Below are 19,137 nucleotides of genomic sequence, written 5' to 3'. Positions count from 1 at the left end.
AAAGTGTTTATTAGTATACATTCCGTCAAATTGAAGTGTTCAAATGAGAAAAATATAAGTTCATGTATCGGCTTTACAAACCGATACAAGTTTAAGTGGCCAGGAAGCCATTAATTTAGTCTTGAGATTAATTATTTCTTATCCCTCGTACCAAACGAGCCCTAATAGTTTTCATAATTCTAAAGTGGATTTCATAAAAAATGAGAACCAAAACGACGGCGTTTAGTGCCACCAATGGGCATCACAACGTTAGAAACAACCCCCCCAACCCAACCTAAAACCCTTTAACTCAATTTCTCCTTCAGATTGAATTTCCAAATTAAGTGTATTTAGCAAAATTGCAAACTTGACCCTTACTATTTACTTTGAATTGTATATAAAAGAAAAGAGAGAAAAAAGCAGCTCAAAGTTGTATTACTATTATTCAGATGGAGATACGAGCAGTGCCACTCTTGTTGTTAATGTGTTATGCTCTTTGTTTAGCTTTGATTGATAGATCGGAATCTCTTCATTCCAACGGATTTTCCCCTCAAGGTATTAAAATAATAAAATATTTTATGGGTTTCGCTCTTTATATGCACATTTCATTATTTTTTTTCAACTTTTTGTTGGGATTTTAGTTATTTTTATTGATGTATAGAGACGATTTGCTGTTACTGCATTTGCATTTTTGTTATGTCAATTTGGTGAATTTTCATTTTTTGGGATTTTAGTAATGTTTTGTTAAGGCAATAGCATTTTTATATGCCCATTTCGTGATTGTTCATTTTAGTTTCAGGGATTTTAGAAAAGCTTTATTGCACTGTACACAAGATTTTCTGCTATGGCATTTGCATTTTATATGAGTTTAAGTTTTATTGCGTTGACAGTTTGAGAAATATTTATGCAATCAGATCACTTATTAGGTAAATACGAGTAAATTTCTTGATAAACATTAGTTAGTAATCTGGTAAAATGTTGGGACCTGCAATCATAGGTTAAAATTCACTAATAGTAGAAAAAAATCTTTAGATTGTTAGTGTACAACAACAACAACAACAACAACCACCCAGTATAATCTCACAAGTGGGGTATGAGTAGGGTGGTGTGTACGCAAACCTTACCCCTGTCTTGGGAGTAGAGAGACTGTTTTCGATAGATGTATCATATACATGAAAACAAGACATGGGCATATCAAAAGAATTTACGTTATATGCATATAACGTAAATTCTTTTGATATGTAAATTCTTGATCTCATGTATATGATAATTTGGTAGTCTTCTTAGTGGAAAGCAATATATTCTATTTATGTACTTTTGCACTTGACATGTCCATTTGCCGATTTTGTTCAATTTTTGGGATTTTAATAGTCGTTCTTTTTGTTGGATGTGATAAACAAAGTCTATTCTTTATGAATTTTGGAGTTTGTATGCCATTTGTGATTTTTAATTTTTGCTGGGAAATAGTAATTATTGTTGTGTTCATTTGACATGCCTATTTAATGATGTTAGATATAACTATGTAATTGTCCCACATTGGAATAAGAGTAGTATCCCCTTTGTATAGAGTAGCTACAAATAACACCTCTTGTATTGCATCACATACAATATCAATATATCATATTTTCTCCCGTGCTTTCTCACATGGTATCAGAGCTATCGTGAGAGATTTATCGCTGTGCATAAATTCCAGCGATTCCGGGAAGTAAAATCAGTCACCGGAACCCTTTTTTCCGGCGACTTTCAAAGTTGTTTTGCGTCTGCTTTGTCTGGGTCAATGTTGTGCACAAAATCCAACACTACCACAAGAGTAGTCACTGTCCGGCAACCAAATCCCAGTGAAAATCTCCGGCGGTACTGTAGCTGTCCAAAGAAAATTTTCCGGCGAAGTTCCAACGTTGCGTGGGCCACCTTCCGACCATTTTTTGGCGACGACTCTTCAGGACAGATTGTTTCCCTTGCAATTCCGAGCCTATCCATCCAGGTTACACCAAATTCCGACCACTTTTTTATTTTTCCGGCGTGAATAGTGATTTCAAAAAGTTGACTTCCGGCCATTTTTTGAAAAAGTTCCTTCAGAACAGTTGGGTCTTCTGGTAATTCCGATCCTACCCCTACTGTTTTTATTTCATTCCGAACACTTTGAATATTTTCCGGCTGCAACAGTAACTTTCCAACTGCTACAGTAGTTTACTATTCTGGTTCAGTGTTCCTTACTCTATTTTCAGTGGATTACAGTTGATTATTTCTCTTATTTGGTAATAATTTACAAGATGTCTTTGGGAATATTGATGTTTTTGGGTCTAAAAGCATGAGTTCTGGTAATTCTAATGTTATGATTACCTCGGAACCTTTAATGGGAGGTTCAAACTACTTAGCTTGGGCTTCATCTGTCGAGTTGTGGTGTAAAGGTCAAGGTGTGCAAGATCATCTGATTAAACAGTCTAGCGAAGGAGATGAAAAGGCGATAGCGCTTTGGGCAAAAATTGATGCTCAATTATGTAGCATCTTGTGGCGTTCTATTGATTCTAAGTTGATGCCTTTGTTTCGGCCATTCCAAACATGTTATTTGGTTTGGGAAAAGGCTCGTACGTTATACACTAATGATATATCTCGCTTCTATGATATGATATCACGGATGACAAACTTAAAGAAGCAAGAATTAGATATGTCTACTTACTTGGGTCAGGTACAGACAGTCATGGAGGAATTTGAGACATTGATGCCAGTTTCTGCTAGTGTATCAAAACAACAAGAGCAACGACAGAAAATGTTTCTAGTTCTTTACACTCGCTGGACTTCCTCATGATCTTGATTTAGTACGAGACCAGATTTTGGCGAGTCCGACTGTCCCTACAGTTGATGAATTATTCTCTCGACTACTTCGCCTTGCTGCAACACCAAGTCACCCAGTGATTTCATCACAGATACTTGATTCCTCTGTTCTTGCATCCCAGACAGTGGATGTTCGGGCATCTCAAGCTATGGAGAATAGACGAGGAAGCGGTCGTTTTGGGAGATCTAGACCCAAATGTTCTTATTGTCACAAACTTGGACACACTCGCGAAATGTGTTATTCCTTAAATGGCCGTTCACCCAAAAATGCCTACGTTGCTCAAAGCGAGACTACAGGTAACCAGGGTTTTTCTGTATCTAAAGAAGAATATAATGAGCTCCTTCAGTATCGAGCAAGTAAGCAAACATCTCCACAAGTAGCCTCAGTTGCCCAGACTGACACTCCTATTGCTGGTAATTCTTTTGCTTGTGTTTCCCAGTCTAGTACTCTTGGACCATGGGTTATGGACTCAGGCGCTTCTAATCATATCTCTGGTAATAAATCACTTTTGTCGAATATTGTATATTCACAGTATCTTCCTACTGTTACTTTAGCCAATGGATGTCAAACTAAGGCACAAGGAGTTGGACAAGCCAACCCATTGTCTTCTATCACCCTAGATTCCGTTCTTTATGTTCCTGGTTGTCCTTTAGTCTTGCATCTGTTAGTCGTTTGACTCGTGCCCTCAATTGTGGTATATATTTTATTGATGATTCTTTTATTATGCAGGACCGCAGTACGGGACGGACAATTGGTACAGGTCGTGAATCAGAAGGTCTTTACTACCTTAACTCGCTCAGTCCTTCCACAACATGTCTAGTTACAGATCCTCCAGATCAAATCCACAGACGTTTAGGATATCCGAGTTTATCCAAACTTCAAAAGGTGGTGCCTAGTTTATCCAGTTTGTCTAGATTAGATTGTTAGTCGTGTCAGCTTGGGAAACATACCCGAGCTTCCTTTACGCGTAGTGTTGAGAGTCATGCAGAGTCTGTTTTCTCCTTGGTTCATTCTGATATATGGGTTCCTAGTAGAGTCAGTTCAACCTTGAGATTTCGTTATTTTGTTAGCTTTATTGATGATTACTCAAGTGTACTTGGCTTTTCTTAATGAAAGATCGTTCTGAGTTATTCTCTATATTCCAGAGTTTTTGTGCTGAAATCAAAAACCAATTTGGTGTCTCTATCTGCATTTTTCGCAGTGATAATGCCTTAGAATATGTATCTTCTCAGTTTCAGCAGTTTATGTCTTCTCATGAAATTATTCATCAGACATCTTGTCCTTATACCCCTCAGCAAAATGGGGTTGCAGAAAGAAAGAATAGGCACCTTATTGAGACTGCTCGCACACTTCTAATTGAGTCTTGTGTTCCGCTGCCTTTTTGGGGCGATGCAGTTCTCATAGCTTGTTATTTGATTAATATGATGCCTTCATCTCCCATCAAGGGTCAGATTCCACATTCAATATTGTTTCCCCAGTCAGCCTTATACCCTCTTCCACCTCGGGTTTTTGGGAGCACATGTTTTGTTCATAACTTAGCCCCGGGGAAAGATAAGTTAGCTCCTCGTGCTCTCAAGTGTGTCTTCCTTGGTTATTCTCGTGTTCAGAAGAGATATCGTTGTTATTCACCTAATCTTCATAGGTACCTTATGTCAGCTGACGTCACATTTTTCGAGTCTAAACCTTTCTTCACAACTGATGTCACTTCTGCTGACCACCATGACATATCTGAGGTCTTACCTATACCGACTTTTGAGGAGTTTAGTAATCCTCCTCCACCTTCAACCACAGAGGTTTCACCCATACCAACTTTTGAGGAGTCCAGTGTTATCCCTCCTAGTTCCCCAGCCACAGGAACACCACTCTTGACTTATCATCGTCGTTCGCGCCCTACATCAGGCCCATCTGGTTCTCGTCCTGCACCTGACACGACTCCTACTGTGGATCCTGCTCCTAGTACACCGATTGCACTTCGAAAAGGTATACGGACCACACTAAACGCTAATCCTCATTATGTTGGTTTGAGTTATCATCGTCTGTTATCTCCCCATTATGCTTTTATATCTTCATTGTCCTCGGTTTCCATCCCTAAGTCTACAGGTGAAGCATTGTCTCTTCCAGGATGGCGACAGGCTATGAGTGACGAGATGTCTGCTTTACATACAAGTGGTACATGGGAGCTTGTTCCTCTTCCTTCAGGTAAATCTACCGTTGGTTGTCGTTGGGTTTATGCAGTCAAAGTTGATCCCGATGGCCAGATTGATCGACTTAAGGCACGTCTTGTTGCCAAAGGATACACTCAAATATTTGGGCTAGATTACAGTGATACCTTCTCTCCAGTGGCTAAAGTGGCATCAGTTCGCCTTTTTCTATCTATGGCTGCAGTTCGTCATTGGCCCCTCTATCAGTTGGACATTAAGAATGCCTTTCTTCATGGTGATCTTGAGGATGAGGTTTATATGGAGCAACCACCTGGTTTTATTGCTCAGAGGGAGTCTCGTGGCCTTGTATGTCGCTTGCGTCGGTCACTTTATGGTCTAAAGCAGTCTCCTCGAGCCTGGTTTGGTAAGTTCAGCACGGTTATCCAGGAGTTTGGCATGACTCGTAGTGAAGCTGATCACTCTGTGTTTTATTGCCACTCTGCTTCAAGTCTATGTATTTATCTGGTAGTCTATGTTGATGATATTGTTATTACGGGCAATGATCAGGATGGTATTACTAATCTGAAGCAGCATCTCTTCCAGCACTTTCAAACTAAGGATCTAGGCAGATTGAAGTACTTTCTAGGTATTGAGGTTGCTCAATCTAGCTCAGGTATTGTTATTTCTCAAAGGAAATATGTGTTAGACATTCTTGAGGAAACAGGGATGACAGGTTGCAGACCTGTTGACACGCCGATGGATCCGAATTCTAAACTTCTGCCTGGACAGGGGAAGCCGCTTAGCGATCCTGCAAGCTATAGGCGGCTGGTTGGTAAATTAAATTATCTCACAGTGACTAGGCCCAACATTTCTTATCCTGTGAGTGTTGTAAGTCAGTTTATGAATTCTCCCTGTGATAGTCATTGGGATGCAGTTGTCCGCATTATCCGGTATATAAAATCGGTTCCAGGTAAAGGATTACTGTTTGAGGATCGAGGTCATGAGCAAATCGTTGGGTACTCGGATGCTGATCGGGCAGGATCACCTTCTGATAGACGTTCTACGTCTGGATATTGTGTTTTAGTAGGAGAAAATTTGGTGTCCTGGAAAAGTAAGAAACAGAATGTAGTTGCTCGGTCTAGTGCAGAAGCAGAATACCGAGCAATGGCTATGGCAACATGTGAACTAGTCTGGACCAAACAATTGCTCAAGGAGTTGAAATTTGGTGAAATCAGTCGGATGGAACTTGTGTGCGATAATCAAGCTGCACTTCATATTGCATCAAATCCGGTGTTTCATGAGAGAACTAAACACATTGAGATTGATTGTCACTTCGTCAGAGAAAAGATACTCTCAGGAGATATTACTACGAAGTTTGTGAGATCGAATGATCAACTTGCAGATATTTTCACCAAGTCCCTCACTAGTCCTCGCATTGATTATATATGTAACAAGCTCGGTACATATGATTTATATGCTCCGGCTTGAGGGGAGTGTTAGAGATAGCTATGTAATTGTCCCACATTGGAATAGGAGTAGTATCCCCTTTGTATAGAGTAGCTATAAATAGCACCTCTTGTATTGCATCACATACAATATCAATATATCATATTTTCTCTCGTGCCTTCTCACAAATGAGATTATAGTACTGATTATTGCTCTGCGTGAATAGAAGTTTCTTTGACAAATGAAATGCCCATTTTGTGATATCGTTTTCTTATGTGGAGATTTTTGTCATTTGTACTGCCTTTTTGGAAGATCTTTGCGTTTGATATGTCCATTTCTGGATTTCATGGACTTTGAGATTTTGATATTTTGTTTGGTGTTGATTTTGCATTTGCTGTGCTCATTTCGTGTTTTTTTCCCCAGGTTTTAGTAACTATTACTGCTGCATAAGCAAAGTTTTCAGCATTTGATTTGGCCATTTCTTAATTTCATGTTTCTTTCTTGTCGGATACAGACACTGTCATCGTTACCCTTGCTTCAACCACCCTCTCCCACACTTTCATGGTATGACTCAGTAATTTGATACCCCTATAATTGTTACAACTCTGGATATCACCTTTGTTCTTATACAATGGAACCACCGTACTCCACCTCCACTCATCCGGCATCTTCTTCGCCTTAAAAATAACATTAAACAACTCAGTCAACCACTCCAAACCTGCTCTTCTCACACACTTCCAAAATTCCACCGGAATCTCGTCTGGCCCGGTTGCTCTGCCCCTACTCATCTTATGCATAGCTCCCACGACCTCCTCAACCTCGATACGCCTGCAGTGCCCAAAGTCTTCCGGCATCTTCTTCGCCTTATGCGCCGCATGCGGGCCTACATGAGGAGGTTAAACGACGCTTCTCGGAGGGGTTAGATGAGATCGTACGCCACATTCCGCCTGTTGAGAAGCTATTCATAGGAGGTGATTTCAATGGTCATATTGGGTCGACCGTAGGTGGTTATGGCGAGGTGCATGGAGGCTTCGGTTTTGGGGAGAGGAACGGAGAAGGTACCTCGTTGTTGGACTTCACTAAGGCTTTTGGGTTGGTGATTGCGAACTCTAACTTTCCGAGGAGGGAGGAGCATTTGGTTACATTTCAAAATGCAGTGGCCAAGGCTCAGATTGACTATCTCCTCCTCAGGAGGTGTGACAGAGGGTTGTGCAAGATCATTCCGGGTGAGATACTCGCGACGCAGCATAGGATCTTGGTGATGGACGTTGGTATTATGTTAAAGAGGAGGAAAAAGTCTGCTCGAGGAAGACCGAGAATCAGGTGGGGAGCCTTGACTAAGGATAAAGCCCAAGAGTTGGAGGAGCGGTTGTCGGCTATGGGAGCTTGGAGGAGCAGTGGTGACGCAAGCAATATGTGGTCAGCGACAACAAATTGTATAAGGGAGGTTGCGAGAGAGGTGCTAGGGGCCTCGATGGGCGTCTCTGGTCGGCACAAAGGAGACTGGTGGTGGAGTGAAGTGGTCCAAGGTAAAGTAAAAGCGAAGAAGGCGGCGTACCTGAAGTTAGTGAGGAGCATAGGTGAGGAGGAGAGGCGAGCGTGTATGGAGAGGTATAAGGAAGCTAGGAAGGAAGCTAAGCTGGCGGTCACGGAGGCTAAGAATGCGGCTTATAGTCGTATGTACGAGGAACTGGGGGAAAAGGCGGGGAGAAGAAGTTATTCCGACTGGCCAAGTTGAGAGAGAGGAAGGCTCGAGATTTGGACCAAGTGAGATGCATCAAGGACGAAGAGGGTAGAGTATTGATGGAAAATGCCCAGATTAAGTGGAGATGGCAGACTTACTTTCATAAACTTCTGAATGAAGAAGGGGATCGGGATATTGTGCTAGGCAAATTGGAGCATTCCGAGAGTCATCGTGACTGTGGGCACTACAGGCGTATCGAGGTTGAGGAGGTCGTGGGAGCTATGCATAAGATGAGTAGGGGCAGAGCAATCGGGCCAGATGAGATTCCGGTGGAATTTTGGAAGTGTGTGGGGAGAGCAGGTTTGGAATGGTTGACTGAGTTTATTAATGTTATTTTTAAGGCAAAGAAGATGGCAGATGAGTGGAGGTGGAGTATAGTGGTTCTATTGTATAAGAACAAAGGTGATATTTAGAGTTATAACAATTATAGGGGTATCAAATTACTGAGTCATACAATGAAAGTGTGGGAGAGGGTGGTTGAAGCGAGGGTAAGGATGACAGTGCCTGTATCCGACAACCAGTTCGGGTTCATGCCGGGTCGTTCTACTACAAAAGCTATTCACCTTGTTAGGAGGTTGGTGGAACTGTACAGAGAGAGGAAGAAGGATCTGCACATGGTGTTTATTGACCTAGAGAGAAAGCGTATGACAAGGTTCCTAGAGAAGTCCTCTGGAGATGCTTGGAGGCAAAAGGTGTGTCAGGTCCCTGCATTATGGCGATTAAGGACATGTATGATGGGGCTAAGACTCGGGTCAGGACAGTAGAAGGCGACTCCGAGCATTTTCCGGTTGTGATGGGGTTACACCAAGGCTCTGCACTCAGTCCGTTCTAATTCGCCCTAGTGATGGACGCGTTAACACACCATATTCAAGGAGAGGTGCCATGGTGCATGCTATTCGCCGATGACATAATTCTGATTGATGAGTCGTGAGCTGGTGTCAACGATAGGTTGGAGGTTTGGCGACACACCCTTGAGTCTAAGGGTTTTAAGCTGAGCAGGACGAAGACGAAATACATGGAGTGTAAATTTAGCGCTGAGCCGGGGCAAGTGAGCGTGGATGTGAGGCTTGAATCACATGTCATCCCAAGTAAAGGTAGCTTCAAGTACTTGGGGTCGGTTATCCATGGGGGATGGGAGATCGATTGGGATGTCACACACCGTATTGGGGTAGGATGGATGAACTGGAGATTAGCATCTGGAGTCCTGTGTGACAAGAGAGTGCCACCATTACTCAAAGGTAAGTTCTATAAAGCGGTGGTTAGACCAGCCATGATGTATGGGGCTGAGTGTTAGCCTGTTAAGAACTTATATGTCCAGAAGATGAAAGTAGCAGAAATGAGGATGTTAAGGTGGATGTGCGGGAACACTAGGATGGATAAGATTAGGAATGTTGATATTCGGGAGAAGGTGCTCGTGGCTCCTATTGATGACAAGATGCGGGAAGCAAGACTCAGATGGTTCGGGCATGTTCAGAGGAGAAGCCCAGATGCTCCGGTAAGGAGGTGCGAGCGGATGGTCGTAGAGGGCACGAGAACAGGTAGAGGGCGGCCTAAGAAGTATTGGGGAGAGGTGATCAGGCAGGATATGGTGAGGCTTCAGATTTCCGAGAACATGACACTTGATAGGAAGAGATGGAGGTCGAGTATTAGGGTTATAGGTTAGGAGCTAGTTGAGTCTTGCCTTAGTATTTTTGTGAGACTGGTATGATAGGTTTTATTTATTATTTTATTTACTATTTCGCTTTTCAGTGCAGGACATATTTACTAGCTATCGCTTATGCTTTGCATCTTTCTTCTGGATTTCATGTTGTTCCTATTCTTCATATGATTTCTGTAGTGATACTACTATTGTCTCCTTTTGTCTTTTTCTTTTCTTGAGCCGAGGGTCTTTCAGAAACAGCCTCTCTATTCCTTCGAGGTAGGGGTAAGGTCTGCATACACACTACCCTCCGCAGATCCCACTAGTGGAATTTTACTGAGTTGTGTTGTTGTTATTTCTTGTGGAGATACTGATAGCTTTGCTTAGTGAATAAACCAAATGTTTTGTTTATGGATTTTGCATTTGATTTACCCGTTTGATCTCGGTCTTTCGAGGTTTTTAGATAAAAAATACTTATGCTTTTGGCATTTACATTTGCATTTGAGATGAAAATGATTTGTTTGTGATTGCAGATGAGAATTACTACAAGGGTTTGTCTTCGGGTGCTATAAAATGTAAAGATGGATCAAAGAAATTCACCAAGGATCAGCTCAATGATGATTTTTGTGACTGCCCAGATGGTTCTGATGAGCCAGGTTTGGATTTAAGTGACTAAATGGTTTTAAGATCTGGTTTTGGTTTAACAGTTTCTTTTCTTTGCTATAATGTGTGTGTTTGATTGAGAGACTTGGGTTTGCAGGGACCTCAGCATGCCCCAATGGAAAATTTTATTGCAAAAATGCAGGACATATTCCTCTTTCAATATACTCGTCAAGGGTGAATGATCGCATTTGTGGTATGAATCCTCGTGTTCTTGCTTTTCTGTAGTATTTGATCAGCATCAAAGTGCTTAGTGTGGTCCGCAGCTGTATGATTTTATTCTTTACCTAACTAAGCAGATATGTGAATGACATGTATTGCACTGCATATACTGGCTATTGTCACTATCATCTGTGTGTGTTGGACATTTGAGTTGAGGAGAAGCTATTTTTTGCGAAGTTTGATTCCTGAAGAATTTATTATCAGCATTGACGCTTACTCGTCCTTTTCGCACAGGTCATTGTCTATTAATTAGCTGAATATTTGCCCCTACCCCTTGTTTGAAATGTTGGTTAATTGGTGACCTTTACGTCAAATGGCATAATAATGTGTAAAATCAAAAATATAATTGTTAATTAGCTCTAGTTGTCCAAAAAGTATTTATGTTATAACTCAAATTTCCTCTATGAACAAAGGTGGACCTATGATTGGAGAAGAGGGGTTACCGGACCCCGTTAACTTTGGCAAAAGTTCTGAATATTTAAGTGTATATATATTGAAAACGGTCGTATATTTTGCTTGGAACCTAAGATGAAAAGTCCGATGGGCGCACTGGTTGAGCAGTTCGCTCATGTGCCCCTCTACCTTCAAACATTGGGGCCGCCTCTGTCTATGAAAAATATTTGCTCTTAATGTGGATAAAGCTTGACCTGTTCATAGCACCTGTTTGAGTTCTATTGTATGAAAACGAGGAGCATACCCAACTTTATTGTTCTCTTACTCAATGAAAGCAAGGACTATTATCTGTGAAAGGCTACAAATGCATGTTATGATTTAAATTCCTAATTGAAAAGATGGATAGAAAAAGCAATTATCACCTTGGGCTGCATTTACAAAGTATAGTACAATGGCAAATGAAAATGAGGAAAATTAGTCTCTTCTTGACCCCCCTTATACGCCTAGGGTGACTCTAGTCCTGATAATGGTTTGTTGTTGATAAGTTGAGCCTGATAATGGTTTCCTAAAACGCGTTCCTTTGCCCTATGAAACTGGTAATGAGAGTCCCATTCTACCTCTTGGTCTTTCACTATCTATTTTTTCTGATCTTAGTGTTTGGGGTTGGGCCTGGAAGGTCTCTTAACGCCTTCCTTTTTATTTGATTGACTACTTCATTGTCATTAACTGACCCATTTTACAGTTATGAATCATGAGGAACCTCTATGAAGACAAATCATTTTCCTCTTGGATTCACTAATCTAAATTCATGAGAAAATAAGGTCAACTATTTTCTTTTGCTTTCTTGTTTACCAGCCATCCAAAAAGTAAACAAAATCACTCTACTCTGTTTTCTCTTCCAGTTTCTCTCATTCTAGTTCCCTTCATTTCTCTTCCTTTTGCTAGTTCTGAAATGTAGAATAAATCGAAATTTAGGTCCACTGCGGTCCAAAGTAACTCATATTTCTAGTTTCAGTTCTGCTGCACTAACTATCCCTCAAAAATAAACAAATAAAAAGTGCACCACCACATCGCTTTGTAAAATTAAGCCAAAGATATCTGTTGCACGCATATTTTCTGAAGATTTAAGATTTCAATTGATCATCATCATGCATATCGTTATGCATAAAAGGTGGGCAAAAGGTTCTGTACATAAGGGGGTGATTGGATGCTTGTCGAATGAAAGACATACATACCTCGAGGATGCTAATAGGTTGATATGCCATATTCTTTGCCAGATTATGTGTGCCATGCTTATGTAAAGAATGCCATTTATTTCCAAAGCACTATGAAGAACTGATCTATGAGGGATTTACGGATTGGGGAGAAGCCATTTACTCTTCTATTCTTATATTTGTTATGATAAGGAGATTACTTTTAAGAGGCTTAACGCGCATATTGTCACTAACTCTTCCGTAAAATGCTAGCCCTGTCGTCTCTCTTTTCCTTTGTAGATCATTTTTTCTTGCCTCTGGTCTTCACTTGCCAATCTCCTTGTGTTGGTGAAGTCATATCTATCTATATTTCTTATGGTTTCCATAAAGCATTTGTATACAATTTCTCAAATATATGAATGCCTATGGTTTAATATCCAAACGGGGAATCTCATGTATGCTGCTGTTGTTTTTGACTTTTGAATTCTCCTATTGAGTATTAACAACCTTAATGGCACAATTGGGCAGATTGCTGTGATGGGAGTGACGAGTATGATGGCAAAACCAAGTGCCCAAATACGTGCTGGGAGGCTGGCAAAGTAGCTAGAGAAAAACTGAATAAAAAGATTGCTACATATCAGGAAGGTGTGACTCTTAGAAAGAAGGAGGTTGAAGAAGCTAAGCTGGCAATTGCGAAAGAGGAAACTGAACTATCCAAGTTGAAAAACGAGAAGAAGATACTTAAAGAGTTGGTTGAGCAGCTTAAGGGTAACTTTCTCTTCTCCCCTAAACGGGACTGTTCTTGAGAGGATTATTGTGTCTACTCTAGAGAAGGACCTCTTTGAACATCTGTAGAAGTGGTTCCACGTAATGTCTATAATTTCTACGTTATGGTATAAATGAAGCAAGAATAGATAACAAAGGATACGGAATTTTATTGATAAATTCCAAATTATGATAGGGACCGAAAGGTTTTGAAGTGAATAAGATACCGAAAAGCATAAAAAAATTAGATGGTTTTGAGTATTACAAGTTACCTTACGTTAAGCTAGAACTATTTATGGTAATTATATATCTTTCTTTATAGTTTTTATCTAGAATCTTTTATACAAAAGGAAGACTCTTACATTTTGCAACAATGTGCTTACTGTTATGCTCAAACAGACCTTCATGATGAATTCTTGTTTATATGTATCCCTTTCACCTCTTGTTAATCATTTTTACAAAGTGATATCCTGTAGTATGAAATATTTCAGTCACTAAGATGTGTTTTCCCTTTGCAAGGTGAGAGCTTATGAGCAGTTGAATAATTTGCTTCTTTAAATTTCTCTTACATTTACTTCTGTTCATATAGAGCGCAAGGAACAAATAGAGAAGGCTGAGGAGGAAGAACGGTTAAAGAGAGAAAAAGAAGAGAAGGATCAAAAGGAATCTGAAGATGCTAAAGTAGAGACAACTAAATCTGAGGAAAAAACTGAAGTTCAAGAAGATGCTGTGAAGAACGACGTCCACGATAAGATTGGCCTACTCAACGGCTCTCCATCTGTACGGTTAACTGTTTTATGTTGAGAGTTCTTTCTAAAGAAAATGTTTGTATGTTAAGAGATTTCACCTAATTAAATGATGTCAACACATATAGGTTGCGATCTACATTGACCGACATTTTTCCGTCTTCAGGATGTCCAAACTTATTGAAACTTTTATGAATTTCAGAAATTAAAATTTTCTTTCCTAGGATATTTTCACAGAAATGTGTCCAGAGGGAGTAATGTTACAATGTTTTTTCCACACTGAGAATATGATAAACTGATCTTGACAAAGGGGCACATCAGCAGAATTACCCAAATAAAAAGAATACAATCATCAACAAACTGGAATTGATGTAGGAGGATATTACTTAAATACTTCATGTTTCCTGTTAGATGTTACCCCCTCCTCCTCTGGGGGTAGTTAATTGCTCACAGAGTGAATAAGAGGATAGGAAGAAAGTTCAGTTAACTTTAAGTGAATAAATATTGTTAGGCTCTTTGATTCATTTACCTATTCCTCTCTATCTAAATATCCTCTTAGCTTTTGTCTCTCTTTAAGATCCTCAAGCGGTCTGGTTGTAGTGAATGCTCTTGATCTTACTGGAGAACAGTGTTCTCTGCAATCTACCAATTATCATTGTAAAATCATCTTGTATCGTATATGTTGCTTGTTCTGGTGCTTATTTCATATTTTGTTAGGATGTGGTAGAACGCCCTGACGAAGATATGGACAAAATCGAGCATGATGACCAGTCCCACAAGGATGAAATTGAGCAGGTTCCTGAGGATTCTCAGGTTTGTCAAAAGCTCCTTCAGATGTGATAGTTCAACTTGTCTTGGTGTATGACTGATGGCTATCTAGAATTTCACCATAAGAAAAATGTCTCCTTAATCACATGCATGCATACTCCTTCCATACAGCCAAAATTGCGCTCAGTGTTCGTTGTTGGAAACAATAGAACTTTGGAGTTAATTGCTTTTTCCTTGTAGGACACTGCAATTTGTTGAAAAAATGAGGACTTGCACTGCCATTTAACTTGCAAATGTAACTACCATTGCACACTTTTACCAGTTTGTGAACATGTAATAAGTACTTAGATAAATTGAACTTTGTCCAGAATTTGGATACAGAGCCCGTGCCATTTCAGGATGGAAACCTGGCATAGACTGCTAAATATAAAGTGCATGACTATCCATTCTTTTGTCTAACTTTACTTACAGTGGGAAGAAACTACTGTATACAAGAAGTATACCAGAAAGTTAGAGAGCCTACACAAAGTCGATCAATTATGTATTGGATTATATCTCTGTGAACTATATGATATCATGTAGTTATTACATGCATTTCGCCAGAACTGAACTCTGATTTTCCTGAATCAATTGAACATTGGTTTGGCCATTTTATGTGATGTTTGCACTACTTGATGAACAAACCTTCAATGTAAGTGCACGGATATTTAATCCACTCAAGTACGAGGAGCTTAAAAAGGAATTCGTAGAAACCTGGCCAGAGAGTAAAAGGGCTACTTCAATGGAATTTTGTATGTTTGGCAAAATTGAAGTTACTGTGTGACTCAAATCTTTGGTAAAACATTCTTCAACTCCCCCAATAAATATGAAGGGACGGGTGAGGTGCAAAAAGATTAATCAAAATGCATGAGTTGCTTAATGTTCAAGATTGGTGGTACTTCTGCAATGTTGACCGCAGCAACATCAATGCTCCTGGAACTTTTTCTATATGTTTCTTTGCCTTCAGCTAGTTATTGTTATATGTAGCACTACACATCCAAAAGGATGAAGATTGTGGGAATTTGATATCCTTGATTGAAAGATGAAAAGATAAGCTTTATTCTTTGGGTACTCAGCAAGGCCTAATTGACGGTTTAGGTGCTTGTATTGCTGCCCTATGTCTATTAAGTGACATGGAAATTAGTGATCAAGAAATTCATCATTTTGGTAACCTAAATTTTGTGATTTTCTTTCACATTTCCAGGAGAAAGATACTACTGAAAATACCGAATCATTGTCAAAAGAAGAGTTAGGTCGTGTTATTGGTTCTCGTTGGCTGGGAAAAAAAAGTGAGCAGGCAAATGAGGAGGTTGATGCTGGAACTAAGAGCAACTATGACAGCAGCGATGAAGGACCGACTGATACTCATGAAGAGGAATACCATGGATATGATTCGGAGGATGATGAGCACAAGTATGAAGATGACGAAACGGAGGACCCAGTTGAAGATCTTGGGGGAGAGGACCACGATTCAAGTTCTTCATACAAGGCTGAGTCTGATGATGATTCTGATTTCTCAGGTGTGCAGGATAAGAATGATATGTTGCTAACTGCTGGTAAATGACATAGATATATCATTTTTCTCAATGTAATTTTGCAGATGTTACGGCCACAAGTAATCCTTCATGGATGGAGAAGATACAGCGAACAATGAAGAGCATTTTCCGCTCTGTGAATTTGTTCCAAACTCCAGTGAACATTTCTGGTATGAATAGAATTCCTGCTCTTAAACTCCTTTCAGAAAGAAATAATGAATTATGTCTTTGGTGTTTTGCTTCCACAGATGCTGCCCATATACGCAAGGAATATGATGAGTCAAGTGCGAAGTTGTCAAAGGTCCTATCAAGGATATCTAGTTTGGAGAAAAAGCTCAAACAGGATTTTGGTAGGTATTGAATTCATGTTTCTATGTTTATCTGTTTTTTCTGTCCTTTTCGATATGCTGATCTGCAGGTTCAATTGCAGGCCCAGAGAAGGAATTCTATTCATTCTATGGTCAATGCTTCGAGAGCAAACAGAACAAGTGATGAATCTTTCATTGTCCTGTTGACCTTTGTTAAGCCTATGGTTTTTTTTTATGAAATATTCTTTTGTTATTTCGTCATCTGTCACTGATAAATATTTGCTTCAGGTACACATACAAGATTTGTCCTTTCAAAGAAGCAACCCAGGTCGAGGGCTACAGTACAACTCGTTTGGGGTAAGCACTTCCACAGCTTAAGCATGTACATTCCTTGAATCACTCTATATATCCGAGAATGATAGTCAATTTCCTGTGAAGTGGCAACCATAAGCACTTCCACAGCTTAAGCATGTACATTCCTTGAGTCACTCTATATATCTGAGGATGATAGTCAATTTCCTGTGAAGTGGCAACCATATATGAATGGTGCTGTGAAAATCGTCACAGTTCTGGAGTCTCATGCATTGGGTTTCCTTCTTTTCTAATCTTGGTTTTAGACCCACATTCTGTGGTAGAAGCGAAAAAGAGGTGAATAGATAATAAGTACTAAATTGTTTAAATTCGTCAGATAGCAAAAGAGACAGGTTCATATCATTTTACTTGTGGCTCCTGGAAAATGACGATGTGGGGTTGCTTTATTAATCTTTACCTGTCGCCTGAATGCTCTAAGATTGTGACTTATCATTTTTCTCGTTCTCTTGGTTTTTTTTCTTTTTATATGCTACATCAAAGGAATTGGGATAAATTCGAGGATTCCTATAGAACCTTGCAATTCTCAAGCGGGGACAAATGCTGGAATGGGCCAGATAGAAGTTTAAAGGCAGGATTCCCAACTTCTTTTGTTTGTGTTCTCTCAGCTGTCCTTTTATGTTGTCCCATAACTTCAATTATAGCATTCAGTTATAAATATTCTTGTTCGTCGTTTTTTCGTACAGGTCAAATTAAGATGTGGCCTGAAAAATGAGTTGACTGATGTAGATGAGCCCAGCCGCTGCGAGTAAGCACCGTTCTCTTCCGACCTGTGTATGTCTTTTGCGTGCTCTCTGTGTCGTTGCTTTTGTGCATTTCCATCTGACTAAGTTTGTTATGACAGATATATGGCATTTTTGTCTACCCCAGCTCTTTGTATCGAAGAAAAGCTGAAGGTTCTCTCCTAAACCCTGTGTTAGCTACCCTCGTCTTTCATCCCTATCCCTCCATATCAAATCTTTTTCTAACATTTCTTACTGAAAAACTATCTTTTCCCTCTTATGATCTCGAGTCTCTCTACCTATATTTTCTGTAAAACTTCTAATGGTGTAATAATGAAATGTTATAGGAGCTCCAAGATAAACTAGATATGATGAGCAAAGAACAACCTCAGAGTCATGATGAACTGTGATCTTCCGGACGAACTGCTCGAGATTGCTGCAAAGGCCTCAAGGGACACAAAGGCAACCGAGGTTAGAGTTGGGCTGTCTCAAAGAAAGAGTTTTTAGTTAATTTGCAGCAGTATCCCCTAAACATTTTTTTTCTCTGGACGTCGCTCACGTGGTTATCAATGTTTCCAAAACATGAACTAGGCTTCTATCAAGGAATTAGAAAAGGGATGGCTTGAAAGCTTTTAGGATGCCATTATCCCTTGTTACACATCATTGAATTAGTTCAGACTAGTTATACTGATCTTATTCTGCTGTTGTTTCGCAAAAGTGATCTAGTAAAGAAGTCTAGCCCTGGCTGTCTAAATGGGGCTAGAGATTAAAGGGATGACAATGGAAACATACAGATTTTGCAATGAGAAATATTCTATCATAGTTTTGACTGTGCCATCTTTGTTTATTTGTCTTTTTTTTTTTTTGGATAAGTAATTAAAGATCTTATAAATTTATGCACTAAGCCAGTGCATCAGGCATAATTACAGGTTGTGCAAACCCTCTATTGTATCTAGCATTCCATCTACATCATGTTCAATTACCAGATTGCACCAAAAAGCTAACAAAAAAATACATATCTGTTTAAGGCTGTGAATATTGCTCGATGTGCCTGTTATGATCGAAAAAATCAAGTGTCATGCGAAAATTAGTTAAACAAACCTTCAACGACGATATATCAGACAACGAAAGAGAAATCTACCAAAAGAAACACAAATATTTAACGTGGTTCGGTCAATTGACCTACGTCCACGGCGGAGATGAGCAATCCACTATAATAAAAGAAAGTACAAAATATTGAGAGAACAACCTCACGAAGAGGCAAACACAAGTGACACACTAACACTTGTCCCGTAAAGTTCTCCTCCTAAACACGACTCTCAAACCCCATATGACTACATTGTGGATGCTACTGAATGAAAATGATGGATCTTCAATTTATAGAGCTCCAAACCTTTTCCTTCAAGGAAAGGGACTAGCCAAATATGGAAGATTTATATTGTCCTTCTAGGGAAAAAAATCCAATTATGGTAAATATGTTGTCCTTTCCTTCATGAGATAGGAAAACCAATTATGGTAAGAAAGATTGGCTCTTAGGATTTGAACTGCTCTGCCTCCTCTGTTTCAAGGTACGAGAAAATAAACTTGATCCACCTTCTTCACATGGCCTTCAACGGGTCGCATTTCCAAATC

General features: G+C 39.7%; 1 protein-coding gene across 1 annotated transcript; it reads left to right on the top strand.

Moving 5' to 3' along the window:
* Positions 1 to 225: 225 nt before the first annotated feature.
* On the top strand, positions 226 to 18,336 carry LOC107808091 (glucosidase 2 subunit beta). Its single transcript, XM_075237394.1, has 15 exons — positions 226 to 534; positions 10,319 to 10,441; positions 10,546 to 10,641; positions 12,782 to 13,021; positions 13,608 to 13,798; positions 14,482 to 14,577; positions 15,776 to 16,091; positions 16,172 to 16,276; positions 16,355 to 16,456; positions 16,537 to 16,594; positions 16,703 to 16,771; positions 17,267 to 17,354; positions 17,470 to 17,531; positions 17,628 to 17,679; positions 17,853 to 18,336. Exons 1-15 carry the CDS (start codon positions 429 to 431, stop codon positions 17,913 to 17,915), a joined length of 1,767 nt encoding a protein of 588 aa, XP_075093495.1. The 5' UTR covers positions 226 to 428; the 3' UTR covers positions 17,916 to 18,336.
* The last annotated feature ends 801 nt before the right edge of the window (positions 18,337 to 19,137 follow it).

This window comes from Nicotiana tabacum, chromosome 18 (genome assembly GCF_000715075.1).
Source record: "Nicotiana tabacum cultivar K326 chromosome 18, ASM71507v2, whole genome shotgun sequence".
NCBI classification, from domain to species: Eukaryota; Viridiplantae; Streptophyta; class Magnoliopsida; order Solanales; family Solanaceae; genus Nicotiana; species Nicotiana tabacum.
This window is presented reverse-complemented; position numbering and strand designations above follow the sequence as displayed.